At 49.3% G+C, this 25,910-nt stretch overlaps 1 protein-coding gene across 1 annotated transcript in view; it reads right to left on the bottom strand.

Annotated features, from left to right (window-relative positions):
* Ptpn1 (protein tyrosine phosphatase non-receptor type 1) overlaps positions 1-2,001 on the bottom strand; it is a 47,391-nt gene extending 45,390 nt beyond the window's left edge. Inside the window, exon 1 of the mRNA XM_021151979.3 lies at positions 1,789-2,001. Coding sequence (XP_021007638.1) covers positions 1,789-1,851 — 63 coding nt within the window. The 5' untranslated portion in view covers positions 1,852-2,001. The remainder of the gene's footprint in view (positions 1-1,788) is intronic.
* Between the last annotated feature and the right edge of the window lie 23,909 nt (positions 2,002-25,910).

Consider the following 25,910-nt stretch of genomic DNA (forward strand, 5'->3'; position numbering starts at 1 on the left):
TACTTAACTTGTGGGGCTTACTATTACTAGCAACTTACTAACGTGTGGGGCTTAAGTGTGGAGGAGAAATTGGAGAAGAATGAAGAAAACAGATTTCAAAGCCAGCCCACTCTGCGCCAACTTTAACAAGGCTTAGCTGTCGGGGCAGGCCACTCTAACCTAAAAGCGTAAAAAACCACATTCTACCATAACTTATTAATGATGCCAATTTGTTACCAAATAAGTCTGTCTCAGTACTAAAGATTCAACGGTCTCCACTTGGGATGGTCTGTTTAGCCAACAACCTCCACACATCAGAGTGGCTTACACGACAATCTTCATGTGCTGCTGTTACACTGGGATCCCCTTGCATTTAATCTGATACAGAAAATCTGCCCACAGACCTGACTCCTTAGTGGAATCGGTCCAGCCAATTCATAGACTAGACATGCAATACAAATGTTACAATTGATCGCTCGACTGACACAGATTACACTAGCTATAAATATCTGCCCCCAAAAAGCTGACGAGCACACCGAGGCCCAAGTAAAAAGAACCCTGTCAAAGAATCTGGAAATCAAGGCAACCCCCCAAAAAAGGTTTTGTCAGTCAAGAACACCAAACAACAGCCTGAGGGTTCTTACTTTCCTAAGTGAAGCTCAAAATAGATTTCAATCTCCAGCTGATGGGTCTCACCCGCTGTCTTTTGAACCTAGAAGCTGAAAGCAGAATAAACCGCCTGCTCTCTTTACACAAGGAACAGGATCTATTTTGCACATGCTTATTTAAGATGCCTGGCGAGTATGGTTAATCCTCACAACCCCCGCACTGACATTTAATCAGAAGACTTATTTTCTTTAGAGGACTTAGCTGCTTGCAAAGACATCTTTGCATTTTCAATTCACTGTTTCATACATGCGGCGGGGGGGGGGGGGACCCCTACTTTCATAATACTTTTTTTATGAACCACCAGAACCCCTCAAAGTGGACCAGATCACAGAAAACAGAAACCATCTCAGCTCACGGTCAAAGGATAAAAGACAAAGAAAGAGGCCATTTGGAGAGGGTCAGGCAGCTATAGGAATGGGTTCTGTGTCCCCCTAGTTAGTCGCCTAACCTCATGGTTTGTCACTCCTTGGTCTATTCAAAGAGCAAGTCTCCTTCCCTGTCAGGCCGGCCGCTAGCAGCCCTGCCGGTGATGCCCTAGACAAGGCAGCCCCTTTGCATACAGTCACCCTCCACCAGAACAGGTCTTTCTCTTCTCAACACTTGTCACCAGCTGCAATGATCAGTATTTGAATGTCTGTGTGACTATAGCCTCTCTGGGGGGTAGGTTAGGTCTACGGTAGCGTTCAATACACACCAGCTCCAACGCCTAGCACCGAAGAGACCCTCCAGCTCACGTCTAACAAATGAATGGACAGGAAGGAGTAAGGGGGCTGTCATCCCGGGGCCTCCACGACCGCACACCGAGGCCTGAGGAAGTGAAATGTGAGGGGGCGGGGGTGTCGGCGAGCCCACCCTCCTCCCCAGGAGACAAAGGAAGAGGGCCTGAGGTGGTCCGGTCCAGACAAGGAAGCGGCAGGGGTGTGGACCAGTGGGGACAAAGGGTGGCTGGGCCATGTTGGGGTCGGGTTGGGGGGGGGGGATCGAAGATGACAGGGACCGCGGAGAGATAGAGGCGAGTGAGGGTGTCGCAGGGGCCGCGAACCCCAAGAGGGGTCTAGGGCGACGGGGACGCTCGACAGGAGTCCCCCGAGCCGGGAGGGTCGGGGAGACGGCGCGGCCTAGGGGCCCCCGGCTCCGTACCTGGTAAATAGCCGCCCAGTTCCCAGCCTTGTCGATCTCCTCGAACTCCTTCTCCATCTCCATGGCGGGACGGGTCGGCTGCCCGAGTTCCCACGGCCGTCCGCCGCGCTAGGCCGCGTCGCTCCGCGTCCCGAAGCCCGTCACCCGCCACCACCGCAGCCCCAAGCTCCCCAGCAGCGGCTTCTGCATGTCAAGCCGGCAGCCGGAAGTACGCACCCCCGCCTCACCGCGAGCTCCGCCCTCTGGACGGGAGGACCAGTCAGCTAGCGAAGAGGCGGCCGGCACTTCCGCGGGGGCGGGGCAGGGGCGGGGCATCGAGGACGAGGCCCGAGCCCGAGGAGCGGACCTGCTGCGCGCGCCGCGTGCGGTTTCCCGGGTTCCGCGCTCTGGAGGGCGCGCGCCCGTTGCCCAAGCGACCCCCGGCGGCGCGTCCACGGCGCGTGGGCCGAGGCGGGACTCGGGGAGTATCCTGAGTTCGAACCTCAAGCCCGCTGGTTGAGTCAGGCGGCGAGGGCGTGGCCTCGAGCTGGGTGGTTGAGTGGGAGCGGCGTTTCCTGTCCCGTTCTGTTTTTCTTTTTTCTTTTTTTTTTCCTTTTTGTCTTGGTTTTTCCAGACAGGGTTTTTCTGCGTAGCCCTGGATGTCCTCAAATTCGCTCTGTAGACCAAGACTGGCCTCGAACTCATAAATCCGGCTGCCTTTTTCCCCAGTTCTGGGATTAAAGGTGTGTGCCATCACTTCGGGCTCCGTTCTTTATTTTTAACTCAGGGTCACCATATTCCAGTCTGGGCTCCCTCTTGAAGTCAGGCCAAGGATAACCTCTTATTTGCTGTCAGGTGAAGGATGATCCTCTCGCCTCCATCTCCCACGTCTTGAAATCACAGCCATGCATTGCGGGGGGGGGGGGGGGGAATAAACCAGAGCTCCAGGCATGCTAGGACCTACTCCGGCCACATCCCAGCAGCGTGTTTGTTTTAGACAACGAATCACTCTATAGCCCGAGCTGGCCTGGAATTCACTACGTAGCCCAGGCCAGCCTCCAGCTCCGGATCTGCCTGCCTCAGTCTCCCAAGTTTTGGACAGGTGCTAACACCCAGCTGGCCACCCTGCTCTCCTGAAACTTGGGAAAGTCCATGAGATTTTTACCCTGGCAGAATGAGCGGATGGGACATGTGGTGCTAGTTTTCTGTCTTTCTCCAGTATCAAGAAAATCCTGACCAGATGTGGTGGCACTTGCCTTTAAACTCTCCAGGAAGAAGCAAGGGGTCTCTGAGTCCCAGGCCAGCCTGGTCTACATCGTTCCGGGACAACCAGTTACACAGTGAGACCCCGTCTCAAAACAAAAGGGAATAATCTTCCTTGGGGTTTGTTGGTGACTCATAATCATCCTAACTCTAGTTCCAGGGCGTCTTCTGACCTTCAAGGGCACAGGGTATACATGTGATACCATACTACTACATACATGCATATAAAACCTACAAATAAATCTAAAAACATGTTTAAAAGAAAAAAAAAATCTTCCTCTCTGAAGTCATCTGGGTGCAGATTCGGTGGTCTGTTCAGACTGCCCAGGTTGAGCACTGAATGTTGGTTCTGATGCTTGGGTTCCTTGAAGTATGTGTGAAGGATGGGATTGCCTTCCCTGGGGAAACGTAACTGGAACGTGGAATTGTAAACTTCCATTCTGGGCTCAAGGTGGGATAGAAAGGGGGACATAGGTGGGAGCCGTGTGGTGCCCAGCACCAGCTCCTGGTGTGACCGAGTGACTTCCAGTTTGCTCCAAGGGTACTGGGGTAGGCAAAAGGGCCCATGTTCATTTACTCTCCACAACCCCCCCCCCCCCACAGAGGCATTTTGATTCCCATCTTAGAGCTGCCGAGAGCAAAGCACACAGACAAAGCCCTTGTCCAAGGCAGCATTGCCAAGCAGGGCTAGCAGCTAAACATGTCTGTAATCCTAGCCCTTGAGAAGCTGAGGCAGGAGGATTCTGGAGAATTCGAGGTCAGCCTTGTCTACACGGTAAATTCCCGGTACACAGTGAAACCCTGTCTCAAAAAGCCACAAACAAAGCAGTCTTGCAAATGGGAAGGGAAGCTGGGTTCCAGGTCGGAGGATATCTTGCATAGGAGCCAGGCTTCTGAGGGCTCTAGACTTGGGTTCTAAGACCCATGATGCAGGGCTGGAGAGATGGCTCAAGCAGTTAAGAGCACTGCTTTCCCGAAGGTCCTGAGTTCAAATCCCAGCAACCACATGGTGGCTCACAACCATTTATAATGGGATCTGATGCCCTCTTCTAGTGTGTCTGAAGATAGCTACAGTGTACTTATTTATAAATAATAAGTAAAGCTCTGGGCCTGAGCAAGTGGAGTTGACTGGATGCAGCCTGGAGTAGATTCACCTGCAATGGATCCTTTGGGTTTCTCCACTGTGAAAGAAAGATAAGACTGCCTACCTCATGGGAGGGGCTTACTGTATCGAGGGGCTCAGTCACTTTTCAAGTAGTAGCAAACAGGTAGATTTCATTTCCCCCCCATTGACCGTTCCTGGGAAAACTTGGGGACTCCACACTTGGAAGTTGCCTAATTGAAGTAGTTGCCTATGTGAGCGACTCTGGGAGGTGGGGTCCCGGTACACCAAGCTAAGTGCCCATCCTGAGCTCAAATGTTACTCAGGCTTGCCTGGTGTACCCCTCTTCCCCCGGCACTGGATTCCCCTTATGTCTTTTCCTTTCTTGTCACACTCAGGGCAGAGCCCAGGGTCCCCCACAATGCTTGGCAGCCACTTTAACCCTGAGCTTCATACCCTGGTCCCTCTTTTTATTTTTTCTTTGACAGTTTCACTAAAGTGCCTCTGCAGGCCTTGAACTTTTGATCCTCCTGCCTCAGCCTCTTGAATAGCTGTGAGGACAGGCCTGTGTCACCAGGCCCGGTTGGTCACTGTTCACAAGTCCCGGAGTTGACTGCATGGTGGTACTCCTGATGCACGAGGCCCTTCTCTGCCTCTTCTAGCTCCGACAGGCTGTCTTTCCTTGGTTGTAGTTCATCATTCCTGCCTTATTTTCGCAGGGCCTCTCTAGCTCCTCCTGTCTGACAAACCCACCTATTCTGTAAGAACACTTGTCATTGTGTCCCAGACATAAGTGGCCAGTCCAGTAGATCCAGATCTCCTCCTGAGGCCCCTAAGTCAATGACATTTACAAAGACTCTTTTCCCAAATGAGGTCACATTGGTGACGTGGCTTCTTAGGGGCCCCCGTGTAACCCACTGAAGTGGCAGACAATGAAACCCCGTGAGAAGTGCTAACCCTGAAGGAGGGGCTGAGTATCAGTGTCTCATATCCACTCTCTGTATATCAGCACCAGACATGGGGATGCCTTCCAGAGAAAAACGCCGGCTTTTCATTCTGCTTAGAAAACAACCCTGGTCCAGGGCTGGAGATGGTTTTGTGGGTAGGGGCACTTACAGCTCTTACAGGGGGCTACCGTTTGGTTCCCAGCACTCACAAAATGGTTCACTATCGTCTAAATCCAATTCTGGGGGAATCAGTGCCTCTTCAGGCACATGTGCTAACACCCACACACAGGTGCTCATGTGCACACACTCGCAGGCCTACACATGCATGTGCGTGTGCACCCAAAATAGATTCGAGCACACAAAACAGGCACACTCACACACATGCACACACATGCCACACCTGCACATAAAACACACAAAATAAATAAACAAATGTGTATCTTTTTAAAAAGAATAAAGATCCATTCCTAGTCCTGGGTCCCATACCCAGATGACCCTGGTGACAGGCCTGCCTGCCTCTCCTCCCTCTCTCCATGGTCTGCTTCCCTCCATTTTTTTTTTATCTCTCCCCAGTATGCGTGGCTGGCTTCTACCATAGAATCTTTGTGCCATCCAGTCCTGACCAGGGCCCTCTGCTTGTGCGTCTTCTCTCCCTTCAAGTCACATGTTGAGTGTCACCTGCCTGGGAAGGGAAAGCCCCTTGCCCTCTGCTGTGCCTGCTTGCTGGCTCCTGGGGAGGGAAAGCCCTCTGTCCTCTGCTGTGCCCACTTGCTGCCTTGTCTCCTGGCAGTCCTGTTCCACTAGGGCACAACCAAACCATCCCCATGTTCCAAGCACCTGACATTTGCTGAGAACAGGGACTTCTATGACCTAAGTGTCAGTCCCCACCCCACCCCAAGCCCTATGGACAAAGCCAGCCCTGCCCAGAAGCCCCCCACCCCCAAACCTGTCTATGGCCATAGTTGATTAAAAAGTAAACAAGGCAGCCATGTGTGGCCAGGCAAGACTGTGAAATGCACCAATGTCCTCACTCTCAGGTTCTGGATTTTCTCCTTATAGATTCTACTCAGGCAGCAGTTCTCAACCTGTGGGTCAAAACCCCTTTGCAGGGGTCACCGAAGATCAACCACAGGAAAACACAGGTATTTACATTACGATTCATAACAGTAGCAAACTTAGAATTAAAAAGTAGCAAGAGGGCTGGAGAGATGGCTCAGCAGTTAAGAGCAGGGAGTGCTCTTCCAGAGGTCCTGAATTCAATTCCCAGCAACCACATGGTGGCTCACAAACATCTGTAATGGGATCCAATGTCCTCTTCTGGTGTGTCTTTATATATATATATACGAGCAACAGTGTGCTTATATATATATATATATATATATATATATATATATATATTACATCTTTTTAAAAAAGTAACAATGAAAATAATTTTATGGTTGGGGGGGTGGGGTCACCACAGCATGAGGAAATAAATTAAAGGGTTGTAGCATTAGGAAGGTTGAGAGCTACGACACTAAAGGACGAAGTCAATACTGTACATCAGTGATCAGCCAACTTATTGATCATCCCAGGACTTGCAGGTAGAGCAGAACAGCTGGCTTCCTTTCTCTTCTTCCTTTTTTTAAAGATTTATTTATTATTTTATGTATATGAGTACACTGTAGCTGTACAGATGGTTGTAAGCCATCATGTGGTTGCTGAGAATTGAACTCAGGACCTCTTCTTGCTCTGGCTCTGCTCACTCAGGCCCAAAGATTTATTTATTATTATATGTAAGTACACTGCAGCTGTCTTCAGACGCACCAGAAGAGGTTGTCAGATGTCATTACGGATGGTTGTGAGCCACCATATGGTTGCTGGGATTTGAACTCAGGACTTTCAGAAGAGAAGTAGTGCTCTTAACCACTGAGCCACCTCTCTGGTCCCGGACAGCTGTTTTCAAAGCGTGGGGCTGTTGCTGATTCCTGACTGAATGAGGTCAGCAAGTGGCCCAGACAGGGGCATCAGCCTATAGGTAGCACAGCTCAGAGCTTAGGATCCAAAGTATCTGACAAGCTAGGATTCTCATGTCACTTCATCTAGGACAACCCTGTTCCTCTCCCGATAACTCCCGCCCCCAACCCCATCCCTTTCCTACGTGCCATGACACTACATGTCTGGTTGATGTGTTTAGCCTCTCTTGGCCACTAACTGTAAACGTTGTGAATAAGTGGGGCTGGGCTGTGTTGCCCAACACCATCTCCCTGGAGCTGGAAGTCTGCTAGTCACTTTCCCCACACCCCCACCAGTCCTTGGAAAGGTTTTAGAAGTCAGGATGACAAGGGCTTCTTTGCTTCTCCTAGACTGAGTCCCTCAGAATGTCCAGCTCAGCCACCCAGTGCTGGGAGCCCAGAGGTGGGAAGAACATGGTCCCACCTCCCTGAGCTTCAAGATTCCCTAGCACATTTGGGCATCTGGACTACCTGGTTGGCCAGTCCCTGACATGGCATTACCCGTGCAGGGAAGCCAGTGCTGGCAGCAGGGGACATGGGCTTCAACCTACAGTTGCCTGGGCCTCAATTAAACTCCAAAGTCCTTTTATGTTTTCCCAACTGTTTTGCTTTTTCAGGGAGAGTAGAGAGGTACAATCTGTATATCCCAGGGCACCATCCAGCCCAGGTCGGGTCAGAGAGCACATGGCTGTCACTTCAGAATCTCAAGCCCAGAGTCTGTTTCTAACAGCACATGTGCCTGGACCAAGCTGCTTAACCTCTCAGCGTTGCCCTAGATAATTTCCTTCGAGAAAACCCAACTGAAAGTGGCTTTTGCAAAATGGGAAGTGAATTGGCTCTTGAGAATAGGAAGTCTAAAAGCTGCCTGCTTCAGGCACAGCGTGATCTAGGGGCTTGAGCAATGTCACCGTGACTCTGGGTCTCCTCAGCCCCTTCTCTCTGGCCCTGTGCTGGCTTTGGTCCTGGGTGGGCTCTCTCCTGCAGATAAAAAGGATGGCCCAGCAGCCCTCTCTTCCAGCATATATCTTGATGTGTAGTCTCCTAAGTCCCATGGAGGGAGGAAGGACAAGTGACATCTCTAAGCCGATCTCTGGAAGAGTAAAATAGGGTTTGATTGTGGACAGATGTCTGACCGAAGTACCTGTGCCCTTCTGCAGGCAGGACATTGTACAGTCTCTCCAGGAATTCCCATGAGCTCTAAAAATAGCACAAGTGGCCCTGAAAATGCCAATCATGGTGACATCTATTACTTTAAAAACTAGGTGTGATGGCACACGTCTGTAATAGCCAGCCCAGAGGTTCAGCGTCATCCTTGGCTATATAGAGGGATCAAATTCAATCTGAGCTACGTGAGACCCTGCCTCAAAATTTTATTTTATTTTTTAACTTAACAGTGTTAAAATCTATACTGTTAGGAATCCCATTTGAACTGCAGCACAGGGAAGTTAAGCAATTTGCCCACAATTGCACAGGACTTGAACTTCTGTTTCTGAAGTTCTGTGACTATGAGCTCTGCACCCTTTCCGGAAGGAAGGGAGGCGGGGCTACCCGAAGCTCCGCCCCACTCAAGTCCTCACTGGGCTCTTGAAACCCTTAAAGAGACTCTCCCATCTCTCTGCTGCCGGAAAACATTTCAGACTTGATTCCAGGCCATTATAAATAAACACAAATATAATCCCAAGCTGGCCGTCTCGTAAGAAGAGACGAGAGGAGGCGGCATTTAGGGGAACTGGGGGAGTCACGTGTGTGCTGAGAAAGGCTGCAGAGAGGCATGGGGGCGGGGGGGTGGGGAGGAGCGGTTCGAGGAGGGAAGTGGAACTCAGAGATGGAAATGAGGTTTGGCCTCCCGCTTTCAGCAAAAGTGGAGTCTGGGAGGGTTGCTAGAGGCCAGGGCACTTCCTCACCCTCCCCGCCAGGGTCAGGGCACTTCCCCACCCAGAGACGGTGGTTCTGGGTCCGGATCCTGGAACCTTGCTGCCTTGGGCAAGCGCGCTCTTGGGCAAGCCGGTTTCTCACCCTTTTCTGTCTTACGTAAGCGATGAGGATTTAGTTAAGTGAACAGGCGTGTCCAGTGCCCAGCTCTCTCGAGTTAGCAGCAAGGGCTGCGTTAATTGGGTTCTTAGCCCATCAAGTGTGCAGGTTGTTGGCTAGCTCTCGAAACGTCCTAATGTATACTGTACCTTACATCCTGCCGCTGCCGGCTCGGTGGGTGTACACACAACCCGTGCAATTGCGCAGCCCTGCCCGTAGCCTTGGTGGGCTGTACTTTCGTTGTCTTGAAATTGTAAATCATTTTTTATTTCTAGTTTTTTTTTTTCCAGTGTTGGGCAATTGAATCCAGGGTCTTGTGCACCTTAGACAAGTGCTATACCACTGAGCTAGGTCACCAGCCCTCTTCAAATAGCTGGTCTCTGAGGAGTAGTCTAATAATGGTCACGGTTTTGAAAGGTATTGGCTTGGCGACTCTTCCTTTGTTTCTGAGACAAAACACCTGGCAGAAGCAATTTAAGGGGCAAGAGGGTTTTGTTTGTTTGTTTGTTTTGTTTTTCGAGACAGGGTTTCTCTGTATAGCTCTGGCTGTCCTGGAACTCACTTTGTAGACCAGGCTGGCCTCGAACTCAGAAATCCACCTGCCTCTGCCTCCTGAGTGCTGGGATTAAAGGCGTGCGCCACCATGCCCAGCTTGCAAGAGAGGTTTTGTTGATGGTAGTGGTTATTTTATTTTTTTGCGGCACATGGTTCCAAGAAAGAAAACAGTACAGTCCATCACAGTGGGAGAGGCATCCTGGCATGGCTTTGTTCTGGGCAGAGGGAGTACAGCTTCTCACTTCTCAGCCAATCGGGAAACAGAGACAGGACCTGAAACAAGGCCAGGTATGTATATGTGTATATGTATATGTATATATATATATATACATATATATATACACATATATACACACACACACACACACACACACACACACATATATATATATCCCACAATGCCCACCACACACCTGATATTCACCAGTCTGACCATATCACCCCATTCCACAACACCCAAATAACACCACCAGCTGGGAGCCAAGTATCCAGTCACATGTGTCCAGTCACATGGAGGCTCTGGGATCATTTTATTAAAACCCCAAACCGGAACACTGTCTGAGCAGTTTCTGTCTTTGAAAATGGAGTAGTCTTGTCCTGCCATTCCAGGAGAGATCAGGGCAGCTTGCAGGAGTCAGCGCTCTCCTCCTGCCACGTGGGTCTTGGGGATTGAACTCAGGTCATCAGGCTTGGCAGCAAGTGCCTTTACCCACTGTCTTAGTCAGGGTTTCTATTCCTGCACAAACATCATAACCAAGAAGCAAGTTGGGGAGGAAAGGGTTTATTCAGCTTACACTTCCACACTGCTGTTCATCACCAGAGGAAGTCAGGACTGGAACTCAAGCAGGTCAGGAAGCAGGAACTGATACAGAGGCTGTGGAGGGATGCTACTTACTGGCTTGTTTACTTCTGTTGTATAGCAGCGATGGGGTGCTTATACATAAACTGGACAGATCTGTGGTCTGGCTGGGCCCTGGTTCTCCTGTTTGTGTGCGTGTCCAGGTGTGTGCACATGCGTGTAGAAGCTGGAGAAAACTTTGGGGTCATTTCTTAGATGCTGAGTACCTGGTTTGGGGGGACGTCTCACTGGTCTGGAACGCACCAAGGTGTCAGGGTTGGCAGGTCAGCAAGCCCCAGGGATTGGCCTGACTCTGTCTCCCCTGCGTTGGGATTACAAAAGCATGCCACCTAGTCTGGACTTCTCTCCCTGCCACCCCACCCCCAACTGCCTGAGTTCAGGTCTTCATGCTTGCATGACCAGCACTTCAGAGTCATCTTCTCAGCCTTTCATTCTGAAACGGCGTCTTCCCCCTAGCTCAGGCTGACCTTGAACTCTTTATTTTGTTATTGTTTGTTTGTTTGTTTGGTTGGTTGGTTGGTTTTGGTTTGTTTTTTTGAGACAGGGTTTTCCAGGCTGGCCCAGAACTCACTCTGTAGTCCAGCCTGGCCCCAAACTCAGAGATCTCCCTGCCTCTGCCTCCAGAGTGCTGGGATTAAAGGGGGTGTATCACCACTGCCTGGCAGACTTCAAGCTCTTGATGATCCTTCCTGCTTCAGCCTCTTTGGTGCTGGGATCACAGGTGGGTGTCACCAAGCCCAGCTTCACTTTGTGCATTGGGAGATGGAAATGGCCCCTGTCTGAGATCCCCAGTGAGTAGAATCTGGATTCCTTTGTGCTGGAAGCCACAGAGAGGACTCCCATTTGGGATCTGTGAAGATAGAGGGACCAGGACTTGGGAAATGTATCGTCAGCTCTCCAGATACTCTTACCCAGAGGCTGCAGAGGGCCACGTGAGACAGGAGCCTTGTGCCAAGGGCTTTAGCTGCCCTGCTGCCCATGATCTATGCAAGGCCAGAAAGCCAGACTCTTAGTGGGCAGGGTAGGACCTTTTGGTTTACTGAGGGTGGGGAGGCAGAGAGGAAGAAGGGGGCTTAGAGCAGCCTCCCTAAGACACAGACTGGCTGCCATTTGTGGCAGCTAACATTGAGAATGTGAGGCCATCAGGAAACACTTAACATGGCCCTAGACTGGGCTTGTGGCCTTGTGGATGAAACGGTGGACAATTTTACTGTGTGGTTTTTCTTTTCTACCTTGTGTCACCCTGGCAGCTCCAGACAACTGCATTTGCAGTTGTGAGTTCCTAGTTGGACCCGATATCAACTGTCTTTCACACAAATGGGTTTGAAGCTGGACACTGGCCCATTCAGTTAAGGACTACATTCCCAAGATCCTTTGCAACTAAACGTGGCACTGTGTTACAAAGGCTATGAGAGAATGTCATGTGACCCACTTCTAAATCCTGACCTTAGTAATGGTGCGGGGGTGGGGGTGGGGATGATATGGGGACGCAGTAATCTCTTCTTTACTTTTCCTCCATTCTTCTGCTTGGAATATAATGTATTAGGCAGGAGTTGAACTGTGTGGACAACAGTCTAGTGGGAGGAAGGACAGGATGACCTTTCTAGGTCTCTTACTGACCACACCCAGCCGGTTATGTAAGAGAGATGTCCAAAGAACCCAAACGCAGCCACTACGCCTAGTTCCTCTCCCCGAAGGGCTTCTAGGTATCTCTTCATTGTTACAGTGAACTCTGCTGCAGCGGGAGAGCTGGCTCAGTGGTTAAGAGTACTTGATGTTCTTACCAAGGACCTTGGTTTCATTCACCACACATCCCATGGCAGTTCACAGCAGTCTGTAAATCCAGTTCCAGGGGATCTGATGCCCTTGTCTGGCCTCCATGGGCACCAGGCACACACATAGGGTTCAGACATACACGTAAACAAAACATCCATACACATAAGCAAACAAAAGAAATAGACAATGATCGGTGGGGACCTGCATCACAATAATAAGACCTGTGTTATTCTTCCACCCTTGATGATATCTGGTCAAGGAAAAGGGCTAGGTACAGCTTCCAGCAGAGCCAGGTGACCTGATCCACGTGGAACTGCGGATTCGAGGAGCTCCCTGGGAAAAGGGTGAGGAGATGGGAGACAAAAGCCCTTAGGAGCAATGGTGTATGGTACTCATCAAGCAGCCAACAAGAATGGTCTGCCTCCTTGAGATTCTGAGCAGCTAGGGAAAGACTGCGCTGGGTCTTAGAGCCCTGGGATTTAGTGGGCAGCTGGGCTTTGAACAGGCTAACCCCCCCCCACACACACACACACTTGGCTGCCCACATCCTCTCTGCTCTCTTTCCACCTTTCTTGCCCATGGCAACCTCCTAGGAGAGGCTGAAGAAGGGAAATGGCCCCTTTCCAGGGCTTCTTGGCATCGGAGCCTGGACATGTTGGGCAATGCCAGGTGGGGGCGGGAGGCACAGTCTGCTGAGGACTTTCTTGAGAACGTTGCCCCTTTTGTAAAAGAGTCATACAAGAGAGATGCTGGTGTGACAGGGATGTGTGACAGGGCGAGGGGAGGGAGCATCTGCAGCAGCCCAGAAAACACCAGAGAGCAAAACCACTGGGTCTGTCCTGTTAGCGGAGACCATGACCCCTTCACATCGTACGCAGCACAGGGTTGGCTCTTTGCTTACTTGTAGCTGGCAACATGCTAGTGACCTGTGACTTTTTTTTTTTTTTTTCTTTTTTGAGACAGAGTCCCAGGTTGCCAAGAATGGCCTTGAACTTCTGAGTCTCCTGCCTCTGGCACCCGAGTACTTGAGATTCCAAGCATGTGCCACCACACCTGGTTTATGTGGTTCTGGGGCTGGCGTCCAGGGCCTTGTCCATACTAGGCAAGCTCTCAAACAACTAAGATCCAGCCCAATTCCCCTGCGACTTTTGTCTTTGGTCTCTCTCCTACCTTCCTCCCTGTGTCCCATCTTCCCCTCAGCACCCGTGGCTCTGCAGGTTAAGAACAGTCATTTGGAAAGAACCCGAGTCACTCTGTCACCCTGTCACCACGCCTTTCTAAGTCAGAATCTCCCTCATCACTCCTGACATCTTCATTTCAGAAGATCTGGGTCGAGAGGCCTCAAAACAGAACTCCAGCTTTCATGGGAACCTTGGAGGTAAGACAGCCTTGTTGGAAAGCATCAGCCCTGTGGGCGCACATCTCAGGGCCCCAGGGAGGGTCTGGTGAGAGAAGGCATCTCCTGAGTTCTTGCTGAACAAACATGCAAAATGAGTCACCCAGACCCAGTTTAATGAGTCCCTGAACACAGCCAGTCTCCCGCCCCACCGCCTTCCTGTGCCATCCGGGACAAGATGGCTCTTGCCGAGGGTGAGCAGGGGGAAGTGACGTCATTTGCACCTCCAGGCCCAATCCCTTTTGAACTCCCCCTCCCCTGCCCCCAGAAGTTGACCCAGCCCTGACCCAGGACATCCTGGGCAAAGGAAGCAGGCATGCAGGAAGGAGGCTCGGGAACCACGGCCGAGTGTCCAGCCTTTGAGGGCAGGCGGTTCTCGTTTTCTTATTTTGTTTTTCTTTATATTTGCCATATGACATATGATGACAGTTGGAAACTTGGTCAGGGGAGACACCGGGTATGCTCTCGTTCTCTGGCGGTCCATGCTAATGGTTTGGTGAACATATCTTGACACTGGGTCTCTCTGTGAAACCCAGAGTAGACTTAAACTTGAGGCAGTCTCCTGCCTCAAGTCCTCGAGTGCTGAGATGACAGCCTATTCACCATTGTCCTGGATCCCTGATTCCTCATCTATCCCAAGACACATCCCTAACCCTGGAATCTGTCTGTCTGTGTCTCTGTGTCTGTCTGTCTGTCTGTCTGTCTGTCTGTCTGTCTGTCTCTCTCTGTGTGTGTGTGTGTGTGTGTGTGTGTGTATGTCTCCATCAGACATCAGAGGTTGATCGGCCCTCTCCTCACCAACCACGCTGTGTGGTCCAATCCCCATCTTTGGACACAACTGAAAAACAAGCCTTCTCCCTACAGGCATTTCTGAGAAGTCTGTTGTCCCCGATCTCTGCTTGTCACCAGTCTGTTCTTGCCCTGAGTTGTGGCTGATTCACTCCCAACTTCCCTCTGCCCTTCTCAGGAATGCTTCTTGGGCCTGAGGATGCAGCTTGGTTGGCAGCACTCTTGTCTACTGAGTGGGAAAGCCCTGAGTCCTGCCCCCAGTACCACGTGAGCCAGGCCTGGAAAGGCTTGCCTGTAATTCAAGCCCTTGGGAGATAGACTCAGGAGGATCAGAAATTCAAGGTCATGCTTGAATAGGTTGAGTTGGAGGCTAGCCTGGACTACCTGAGACCCTGGCCTTGAGAAAGATAATGGCAGAGGGTTCCTTTTGGCTGTACTGGACCGACAGCAGCTCTCACAGTCTGGGGCTTAGCTTCCCTGAAGAATGAGCTGTGCAGGACCTGGTGGAAACCAACCCTGCAGCTAACCTACCACAGCCCTCAGCCCTCAGCAGTCTCCCCATAGCTCTGTGGCTAGGCATTTGCTCAGGCCCCCGAGTGGACCCTGCTCCATCCCTAGGGCCCTGACAGGAGAGTGGGGGCTCAGCCTTCAGGAACACCCCATAGCATCCAATGCTGGTGACACAAGATGGGGTGGTCACCTGCTGCATAGGCAAAGTAACCAGACAGGTGACCAGGGTGGTCTCCCAGAGTCCCTAGAGGGACTGAGCTACATTTGACCAATGAGAAGCTACTCATGGTGTCCCCTCCTTGCTTCAATATCTCCCATCACCACTGGGGCCTCAGGCAGGGTCCTCCCATCCAGTCCTGCCTTAGAGGATGCAGTTCCAAGGACCTGGGCAGAAGACAGAGGGCTACAGGTTCACCTTTGCCCTAACCAAGTCGTCCAATGGAAGTGACCTCAGAACCCAAACACCCCTAGCACCCCTAAAATAGCAGCATGTAGTCCTGGAGCTAAATGAGGTTTGAGAGTCCCATCCTGGAAGCCCCGTTATGCCTGCTTTTGGAGAGGCCCCAGGAGTTCTATGGGGTAAGATGAAGTTAAGGGTCCCTGGAGTTCCCCAGACTAAGTGTAAATGTCTCCGGGGCCAGCCCCTCCCTGCAGGGCCCATGGAGGAGTTATTAAGTAGACAGTCAGCCTCCTCCCTCCCTGTGACTGCAGAGAGGTGAGGAGAGAGCTGTCTGCTGCCCCTCCACTCCCTGAAGTCCACAGTGGAGAGGGGGGCCCAGGCAGCACACAGACAGACTCTGAACAGAGCTGAGACTCAAGCATTTCTCGTGTTTAAATGATTTTGTTTTCTCCCTTGACACAGGGACCACTCCTGTAGCTAAGGCAGGCTTGTACATCCAGTGTAGCTGAGGATGGCTTCAAACTTGATATTCTGCCTGTGTACAGTGTGTGACGTATAGGTGTGTGGCGTATAGGCATGTGCACGTCCACTGGTGGGAACGAGGATGGTGTATTCGTGGAGGTCAGGGAACAACCGTCAGGTGCCACTCATTGCCTTCCCACTTTCTCTGAGACGGGGGTCTCAGTGTCTCTGCGGAAGCCAGGCTAGCTGGCCCACAAGCGCCAGGAGATTGTCCTGTTTCTGCCTTCTGCTTCCTTGTAAGAACACTGGGGTGCTAGGGGCTTGTACTACTGAGTTTAGCTTTTATGTGAGTTCTAGGAACCTGAACCTGAAGACCATTAAGCTTGTTTGAGGCAGGCACTGAGCCATCTTCCCAGTCCTGGAAATACTTTCTTGAATGAAAGAACACACATAGAAAAGTGTATGTACATGTGTATGTGTGTGTATATATGTATATATATTACATATACACACATGTGTATTTATACATGTATATATCACATATTAATATGTGTATGTGTACATATTAATATATATGTATGTACATATCACAAGTTAATAAATACATATTTTGAAATTTTCTGCAAACTGAGTCTGCTAATGTAACCAGCATGTGTGGGTCTGTAGGCTACATGTGTGTGTGTGTGTGTGCCCGCAAAGCCAGAAGACAGCATTGGATGGATCCCCTGGAGCGGGAGTGACAGGCGGCTGTGAGTTGCCCAGTGGGTGCTGGGAACTGAACTCAGGTCCTCTAGAAGAGCAGGCGTCAAACCGCAGGCCACTGAGCCATCTTACTAGCTCCTCCATGGCTTTAAAACTTCAGATTTGAGTTTGGAGAACCTGGCAGGCTGTAGAATCTGAGGGAGATGATGGAAGTTCATTCCTTCCAGGTCACCATGTTCAGGAACTCCAGACTCTGGGGTTGTAAGATTAGACAAATATTGAGTCTTCCCTCCCGAGTGCATGCAGGACTCGGTGAGGGTGGAGGGCTGTGCAGGAGCTGGCTGTCCGCTCCGTGTCTGCCTCTGCCACCCGACTCCTACGGTTTTTATTTCTGCCCAGAGGGAAAGCAGAGGTTTCAACAGAGAATATTGGGTACCAATTGCTATAAAAATAAAATTGCCTCATGGGTATACCTCAACGTGTTGAAACACGTCACTAATCCGGTCAGACGTGTGTCTTTACAGCTCAAGTTCACGTTCACCCGAGAAGGTAAAATGATTCTCCTTTGAAGGATGAGGCAGCTGAGTCTCAGAGGGAGACACAGCTTCCACAGGGCCACCAAGGATGCTTCCAGCCAGGAACACCCCCAACAGCACCAGGCTGTTTGGCCTATTTGCCTAATTCTCATCTCCTCGTGAGTCTCATGATTGTTGGGGGTGATGGGGGTGACCCCTATGTAGCTGTGTCTAACACAGTCCCTTTGTGGTGGTACTTAGGAACTTAGCAGAATATGGGGCTGGGGTTGTGGTGCCAACAGTAGAGTGCCTAACAGACCTGAAGCCCAGGGCTCCATCTCCAAATCTGCATAAAACAAAAGTGATGTGGCAGTACACATCTGTATTCCCAGCACCGGGGAGGCAGAGGCAGGAAGATTAGAAGTCCCTGGTCATCTTTGCTATAGAGTGAGTTCAACACCAGCCTGAGATAAAAGAAACCCAGTTTGTGTCATAACCCAGTATGTGTCAAACACACACACACACACACACACACACACACACACACACGCTGATTTACTCCCTGGCCTGTTCCCGGGAGGTTTGGTCTTCCCTGTGGCATTGACAGCAGCACCAGGTGAGTTATAGACGCTGGGCACTGCAAACAGGGTTCACTGCAGCTTGTGGTAGAGACACCACTAGGAAGGCTGGCATCTTCTGACAAAATTAACCGACAGAGTGACAAGAATTCTCTGGTGCTTTTCACAGTACTTTGTCTCTGGTTCCAGATAACGGGAATAAAAAAGAATTGTTTTAGAACGATAAAATGTTTTTAGAATGAATTTTGTGCACGTGAGAATGTCCTAGAACCAAGCTTGGAAAGAAGTAGAAATAGTCAATGTGACATGCCCTGGGGAGTCTTTTGGTATGTGTTTGGGTTTTGTTTGTTTGTTTTTTTGGTTTTGTTTTTTGAGACAAGGTTTCTCCATGTGGTCTTAGCTGCCCTGGAACTGGCTCTGTAGACCAAGCTGGCTTTGAACTCACAGAGATCAGCCTGTCACTGTCTGAAGGGATGTACTACCACGGCCTGGCACCCCCAGGAATCTTGATTTTGTTCATTAAATAGAGTTCTCTGAGGTTGGCTGCCCGGGATAGACTGGGATGTGCAGGGAAAAACTCACCCAGGCTGGATGGAAGGACAGGACCCAGGCTGGTGGGTTGGGAAGAGAGAGAAAGCAGTCGGGAAGCCAAGGCCTCCTCCTGCTTTGAACCTCTACCTTCCCCCTGTGTGCTTTACCCAGAAACTGCTTTCCGAGGCTCCAGCTGTGATTCTGACGTTTAAATATAACAAACTGTCATTTGTTAAAACGTCCGGTGAAGAGGACTGTAAGTCCCCAAAATTTATGGAGGTCTTACGAGTCTGAAACTGCCTGAAGCTAGTGCACCTCAAGCCCTTTATCCAAAAGACAGCAAGGTGAGTCTTAGCTTTAAGGAGCACGTGACAATCATGGGAAGACATTTTTTAAAATAATTTTTATTTTATGTGCATTGGTGTTTTGTCTGAATGTGTGTCTGTGTGAAGGTGTTGGATCCTGGAGTTACAAACAGGTGTGAGCTGCCATTGTGTGTGCTGGGAACTGAACCTGGGTCCTCCAGAAGAGAAGTTAGCGCTTTACCGCTGAGCCTTCTCTTCAGCCAGAAGACATTTTTTAAAATTGAAAATTTATTTTAAAATGATACTTGAAAATAATAAAATTGTAAGTATTAGTTGGGCTATGTGATGTTTCCATAGACATCTACACTGTGAGATTTTAAATCTACTGGAGTGAGCCTCTCTCCTCAGTAACTGCTTCTTCACTCTCATTTATTTCTATTGTGTGTGCATATGTATATGTGTGTGTGTGTGTGTACACATGTGTGCACAGTGTGTATAGGTGTGGTGTATGTGTGTATGTGGTATGTGTGTATGTGGGGGTGTGTGTTTGTGTGTGTGTGGTGTATATGTGTATGTGTGTATGTATATGTGGATGTGGATGTACACGTGGTGTGTGTGTGGTGTGGTATATTGTGTGGTATGTGTGTATATGGGCATGTGTGTAGTGTGTGTGCATTTGTGTGGTATATGGGTATGGTGTGCATGTACAGTGTATGAGTGTTTGTAGTGTGTGTGTTGTGTGTAATGTGTGTGTATAATGTATGTGTGTGGGTAGTGTGTGTGTGATGTGTGTCTGTGTGCTATATGTGTGTGTGTGCTATATGTGTATATGATGTATATGTGTAGTGTATGTATGATGTGTATGTAGTGTATGTGCATGGTGTGTATGGGCTGTGTGTATATATGTCGTGTATGCGTGTGTAGTGTATGGGTATGGTATATATGTGCTATGTGGTGTGGATATGTGTAGTGTGTGTGTGGATATGTATATGTGGTGCATCTGTGTGCTGTGTGTGTGTATGTGTCTTAGTCAGGGTTTCTATTCCTGCACAAACATCATGACCAAGAAGCCTTTGGGAGCCGGGCGTGGTGGTACACGCCTTTAATCCCAGCACTCGGGAGGCAGAGGCAGGCGGATTTCTGAGTTCGAGGCCAGCCTGGTCTACAAAGTGAGTTCCAGGACAGCCAGGGCTATACAGAGAAACCCTGACTCAAAAAACCAAAAAAAAAAAAAAAAAAAAAAAAGCCGTTGGGGAGGAAAGGGTTTATTCAGCTTACAATTCTACATTGCTGTTCATCACCAAAGGAAGTCAGGACTGGAACTCAAGCAGGTCAGGAAGCAGGAGCTGATGCAGAGGCCATGGAGGGATGTTCTTTACTGGCTTGCCTCCTCTGGCTTGCTCAGCCTGCTCTCTTATAGAACCAAGACTACCAGCCCAGAGATGGTCCCACTCACAAGGGGCCTTTCCCCCTTGATCACTAATTGAGAAAATGCCTTACAGCTGGATCTCATGGAGGCATTTCCTCAACTGAAGCTCCTTTCTCTGTGATAACCCCAGCCTGGTGTCAAGTTGACACAAAACTAGCCAGTACAGTATGATATATGATTGTGTGTGGTATGTATGTGTATGGTCTGTGGGTGTGATGTGTGTATATGGTGTATGAGTGTGTGAGTGTAGTGTGTGTCGTGTGTTTGTGGTGTGTATGTGTGTGTGTGTGAGGTCTGTGTGTATGTCCTCCCCAATTCCTGTCATCAATATGCCATTACAAAGATCTTTGGCTTCCTCTGAGTCCTGGTAAGTTTCTTTTGTCAATTTGAAACAACCAAGAGTCACCTGGCAAATTCAAGAATTGCCTCTGTCAGATCGGCCATGACTGTGAGGAGCTGTGCTGACCGACTGATGTAGGAGGCCCAGGTCACTGTGGCGGCACCATCCTTAGAAAGCGGGCCTGGGATCTAATAGAGCTAACAGAGAGCAGGAGTGAGAGCCAGCCAGTAAACAGGGTTCCTGTATGGTCTGGGCCTCAGTTCCTGTCTCCTGGTTCCTGCCTTGGCTTCCTTTGATAATGGACTGTTCTCTAGATATAAAATAATTCGTTTCCTCCTCTGAGTTGCTTTTGGTCAGTGTTGTATCACACTAACAGAAAGCAAAACAAAACAACACACCTTATTATTTTGGCATGGCTGTTTTGTGTGTGTGTGTGTGTGTGTGTTTGTTTGTTTGTTTTTGTAATTGTGAGTGGGATTACTTCCTTGATTTTGATTTTAGATACTTAATATTCATATATGAAGACTTTTTTTTTTTAAAGTTACTTATTTGCTTTGTGTGTGTGTACCTGAGTGTATAAATGTGCACCATGTGCATGCAGGTGCTGGTGGAGGCCAGAAGAGGGCGCCAAATCTCTAGTTATCTGTAAAAGTGACATTTATTTATCTGATGCAATTATTGTCTGCTAATCTGACAACCTAGGCCTAGTCCTGGAAGCTTCTAGCCTCCATACAATCTAATCTAGGCCTAGAATGTTCTCAGCCCCTGAGACTTGCTGCTGAATAGGTACACCATTTCTAGCTCTGGCTAGCTGGTTCAACTCAGCTGTCTGGCTCAAACGCCTCTCCAAACTGACTGATTCTCCCTGGCTTCTCTCAGCTTCTCCTGAATTGCTTTGCTTGGCCTCAAACTAACTTTGGCAATCTGTTCTAATCTTCTGGCTGCTTCTCATTCTCTGGCTCATTCTGTCTTCACCTGTGTCTAGCTTGTTCTCTCTGCAACCTGTCTCTGTAGAACTCTCCTGGCAAAACTGCCTCCTTCTCCCTCTCTGTACTGTCTGTCGCTTCCTTAAGTAGCCTCCCTTTCCTCTCTCTTCTCTAGACATCTAGCATAGCCTATTCTGTCAAATCTTTCTATGGTTCATCACTTTGTTTGCCACTCAATTAGACATCACTTTGAAATATGGGTGCTTTCTCTGCAAACTAACTTTACCTTCCTTGTTGGGGATTAAAGGTGTGGACTAAGGGCATGTCTGTATTTCAGCCAGAGAGATTAAAAGTGTGTGCTAAGGGCGAACCATACCACAACTAGAAACAGTTTTGTTTTTTTTTTCTTTCAGTAAATAACACAATCTTGAGGTTCGCAATGTGATTAAATACCTTGCAGTTGTTGGCTACACAGTATGGATTTTGGGAAACAAACCCAAGTCTTCTGCAAGGGCTTTGAACATTAAGTCATCCATCCAGTCAAAAATTTAAAAAATATATATTTTAAAATTATTATTTGTGGGTGTACCTACCCACAGACCAGAGAAGTGCCAGATCTCCTGAAGATCCAGTTATAGGCAGTAGTAAGTGTCCTGATGTAGATGCTGGGAACTGAAGCCAGGTCCTCTGTAAGAACAGTATACAGTCCTAACCACTGAGCAATCTCTCCAACCTTTAACAGAAACCATGTTTTTTGTGTATTCCAGGTTGGTCTTAGATTCCCAACATAGATGAGGCTGGCCTTGAACTCTGGATCCTCTTTCTTCTCAATTCCTTATGCTGGGATTATAGGCAGGGACCCCCACACCCAACATATGTGGTGCTGGGGCTGGAACTCAGAGCTTTGAGCATGCTAGGCAGGCATTGTACCTGCTGAGTCACTCCCTGGCCATGAGGATTTTGTCATGCATCTCTACCGCAGGCACACCCCATTCATTCCTCAGGACATTCAAACCCTATTTCAACAACTTCAAACTGAGGGCCAGCCTTGACCTTGACTTCATTAGGACAAATGGAACATAATGGGAATGGTGTCGGGCCAGTTCTGAACTCCTTCTTCCAACATAGGGCTCTCAGTCACCCCACCGTGGACTTCCAACATAGGTTGCGATGATGTCATCTCTAATGACCATCTGCCTAAGACCAACCTCACAATCCCCAAATCTGAGAGTCCCTGAGCTGAGCACAGGTGCCGATGAATTGTTTTTCTTTGTAGAGATGGGCTCTTGTGTTACACAGGCCAGTCTAGCACCGGACTGACTGGACCCTCCTCTCAGCCTTCTGAGTGCTGGGACTGTAGACCCTCTGCTAAGCTGTGGTTTGGGTTTTTTGTTGTTGTTGTTGTTTGTTTGTTTGTTTTTGTTTTTGTTTTTGTTTGAGACAGGGTTTCTCTGTGTAGCCCTGGCTGTCCTGGAACTCACTCTGTACACCAGGCTGGTCTCGAACTCAGAAATCCGCCTGCCTCTGCCTCCCGAGTGCTGGGATTAAAGGTGTGCGCCACCATGCCCGGCTAAGCTGTGGGTTTTAAGTCTCTCTATTAGTTTGATTTCTGTTGTTGTGATAAATGCCATAAGCAAAGACATTTTGGGGATGAAATTTTTGTCTTACACTTCCGGGTCACAGCCCATCATTGAGGGGCATCAGGGTAGAAACTCAAGCAGGAACCTGGAGCAGGAACCGTGCTTACTGGCTGGCTCACTGGCACATGCTCAGACCCTTTTTTTTTTTTTTTTTTTTTAAATCATGTGTATGAACGTTTTGCCTACACATATGTTTGCGCCCTGTATGTGTGTCTAGTACCTGCAGAAGTTAAAAGATGGCATTAGATCCTCTGGAATTGGAGTTGTGGATGGCTATGTAAGTTGCCATGTATGTCCTGGGAGCCAAACATGTGTCCCATGGAAGAGCAGCAAGTGTCCTTAACAGCTGCACCCTCTCTCCAGCCCCTCAGCTTTTATATAGCCAGACCTACCTGCCTAGGGATGGTGCCGCCCACAGTGGGCTGGGACTTCCCGAACCAATCATCCATCAAGACAAACTCTTACAGACACGTCCAGGAACCAAAATGATGGAGGTCATTCTTCAATTTGAGGCAGTGAGGTCTAGGTCAGAGGAGATGATAGGAGGAAGGAAGCAGGTTAGAGACTGGAGGATGTTGGGCTTAGCTTTTGAAGAGAAGGGTCCTGACTACAGCTCTGTCCACCTTGCTGGTACCTCTAACACTCACTTTGGTATTTACAGCTCCCAAGTATGTAAGGTCATGCATCATGGCTTTAAGCCACGTGTCTGAGACCGTCTGCCTGAGCAGCAGCTGTTTGTCATCTCTGGCAGGCAGGGAGTCGCCCCCATGACAGAGGTGAGGAAGTGACAATCTGGGGCTCAGAGGCACCTGGGGGCTTCTGGAGGCTTCTGAGGACACAAGCAGCTAAGGGCTGAGGCCTGCCATCCCCAGCTTTACTGAGAAATACCATGGGGACTCCTGGAAACAAAGAGACACTGGTTTCTGCCCGTTCCCTTGGCCCGTTTTCTTTCATCGAGTTTCTTGGTAGTAACATTGGAACTTCTATGGAAGTCCCCACGGTTGTAAGACAAAAACCACAGTGTTGAAATCACAGGGTGCTGGCTACTCCAACACTCCCTGCTGTTAATGCCACGAACGATTTCCCTCTACAGACATGACACCCAGCTTGCTCCAGGGACCACTTGGACCATGGCCTGTGGGTGAGGTGACCTGCCTGGACCTCAGCTGTTAGCTTGACTCCAGCTTCAGAAAAATCTCTAAAAGTTTGAAGGCAGAGTCAGGATTAAATATGACCACCTGAGAGGGAACCAAGAACTGGAGCAAGCACGATTCTTCCCCCTGGCCTGGCTGCCTGTCAATCTGAGCTCAGAAAGGTCTCCCTGGAGGGCTTTGGCCTTGCTGTGCTTGGAAAAATCTATGCATCTTGACCATGCAGCGCTACACACCCCCACGCCCCAGCAGCTCCTTGGTGGGTGCTGCCCCAAAGGCTCTGTTTGACCATAGCCTGGCTCTCCAGCTCCCTCACCAAGGTTGGTGTTTGCGTCATAGGTCCGTCTTCTCCAGGACACAACTGATGAAGCTCTATAAAAAAGCTTGCTTGCTTTATTTATTTATTTATCTGTTTATTTTTGAGGTGGGATCTCCCTATGTAGCCAAGGCTGGTCTTGAACTCTTGATCTTCCTGCCCCAGCCTCCCCAGTGCTGGTGTTTTATGCCTGCATTACCAGGCCTGACTCCTCAGCTGCAAACCTTTACTCTGAGGTCACTTCTTCATGTTCTCTGTGTGTAAGTCAATGTGGGATGCCTTCCTGTATTGATTTCCACTTTTTCTTCTGAGACATGGTTTCACTAGCTCTGGCTGGCATGGGACTCACTATGTAGATCAGGCTGGCCTCAAGTCACAGCATCCCGCCTGCCTCTGTCTCCAAGTGCTAGGATTAAAGGTGTGCACCATCATGCCTGGCCACTTTTTAAAAAAGTATATGTCTGTTGAGGGGAAAAGAGTTTGCATGTTTTAATTTCTTTTCTTCTTTAAAGATTTATTTATTGATTATATGTAAGTACACTGTAGCTGTCTTCAGACACCTTTTCTTCTCGATCTGGTTCTGCTCGCTTTAGGCATTAAAACATGAAATTAAAACATTTCATTAAAAGAAAAAAAGGGGGGGGGGCTGGAGAGATGGCTCAGTGGTTAAGAGCACTGACTGCTCTTCCAGAGGTCTTGAGTTCAATTTTCAGCAACCATGTGGTGGCTCACAACCATCTGCAATGGGATCTGATGCCCTCTTCTGGTGTGTCTGATTCAGACAGTGTTCTTGTATGCATAAAATAAATGAATAAATCTTTAAGAGAGAGAGAGAGAGAGAGAGAGAGAGAGAGAGAGAGAGAGAGAGAGAGTTGGGTGTGGTAGTGTACATGGATAACACTAGCACTTGAGAGGCAGAGACAGCAAAGCAAATATGAGCCAGCCTGGGCTACATAGCAAGACTGTCTCACAAAACCAACATCAACACCAGTCTGCCAAGGCATCTTCCAAAGAAACCAGCTGCCTTCATTTCCATGTAAGGGAGAGGTTTCTCTAGCTCACAGCCCCGGGTCCCATGGATCACTGAGGGAGGTTGAGGCAGCAAGAACTTGAGGCTGCTGATCACATCAAATGCACAGTCAAAGAGCAGAGACCAGTGACTTGGTAGACACAGGCTAGTGTGCTGCTGGCGGTCTCCTTTTCATCCAGTCCAGGACACCCAGGCCAGGGGGACAGTCCCTCCCACAGCAGGTAGGTCTGCCCACATCACATACCTAATGAAGCCAGTCTCACATAGACAAGTCTGCAGTCCCACCAAATCTAGATGACCCCTCGATGAGATTCCCTTTGTGTGACTCTGGATTGATGACAGCTATCACTAGCCATTTACAGGTGACCTTGGCCACTCCTCCAGCACCATCTGGGAGTCCTCGTGGGTCTGCCTGAGTTTAGTGTATCATTTCAACCACCTAGAAAGTAATTCACAGGTAAAAGTCACCATAGATACACCTGCCACCCAGACTCCATTCCCTGAGTGACTGAGCCCATTCTCTGGCTGCAGTTGTCCATTGGGACTTACCACAGGACCTTTGCATGTGCTGTCTACACTCACACATCTCTTTTGGC

The sequence above is a fragment of the Mus caroli genome, unplaced genomic scaffold, assembly GCF_978045245.1.
Source record: "Mus caroli unplaced genomic scaffold, Mus_caroli_1 scaffold_2, whole genome shotgun sequence".
Classification (NCBI taxonomy): Eukaryota; Metazoa; Chordata; class Mammalia; order Rodentia; family Muridae; genus Mus; species Mus caroli.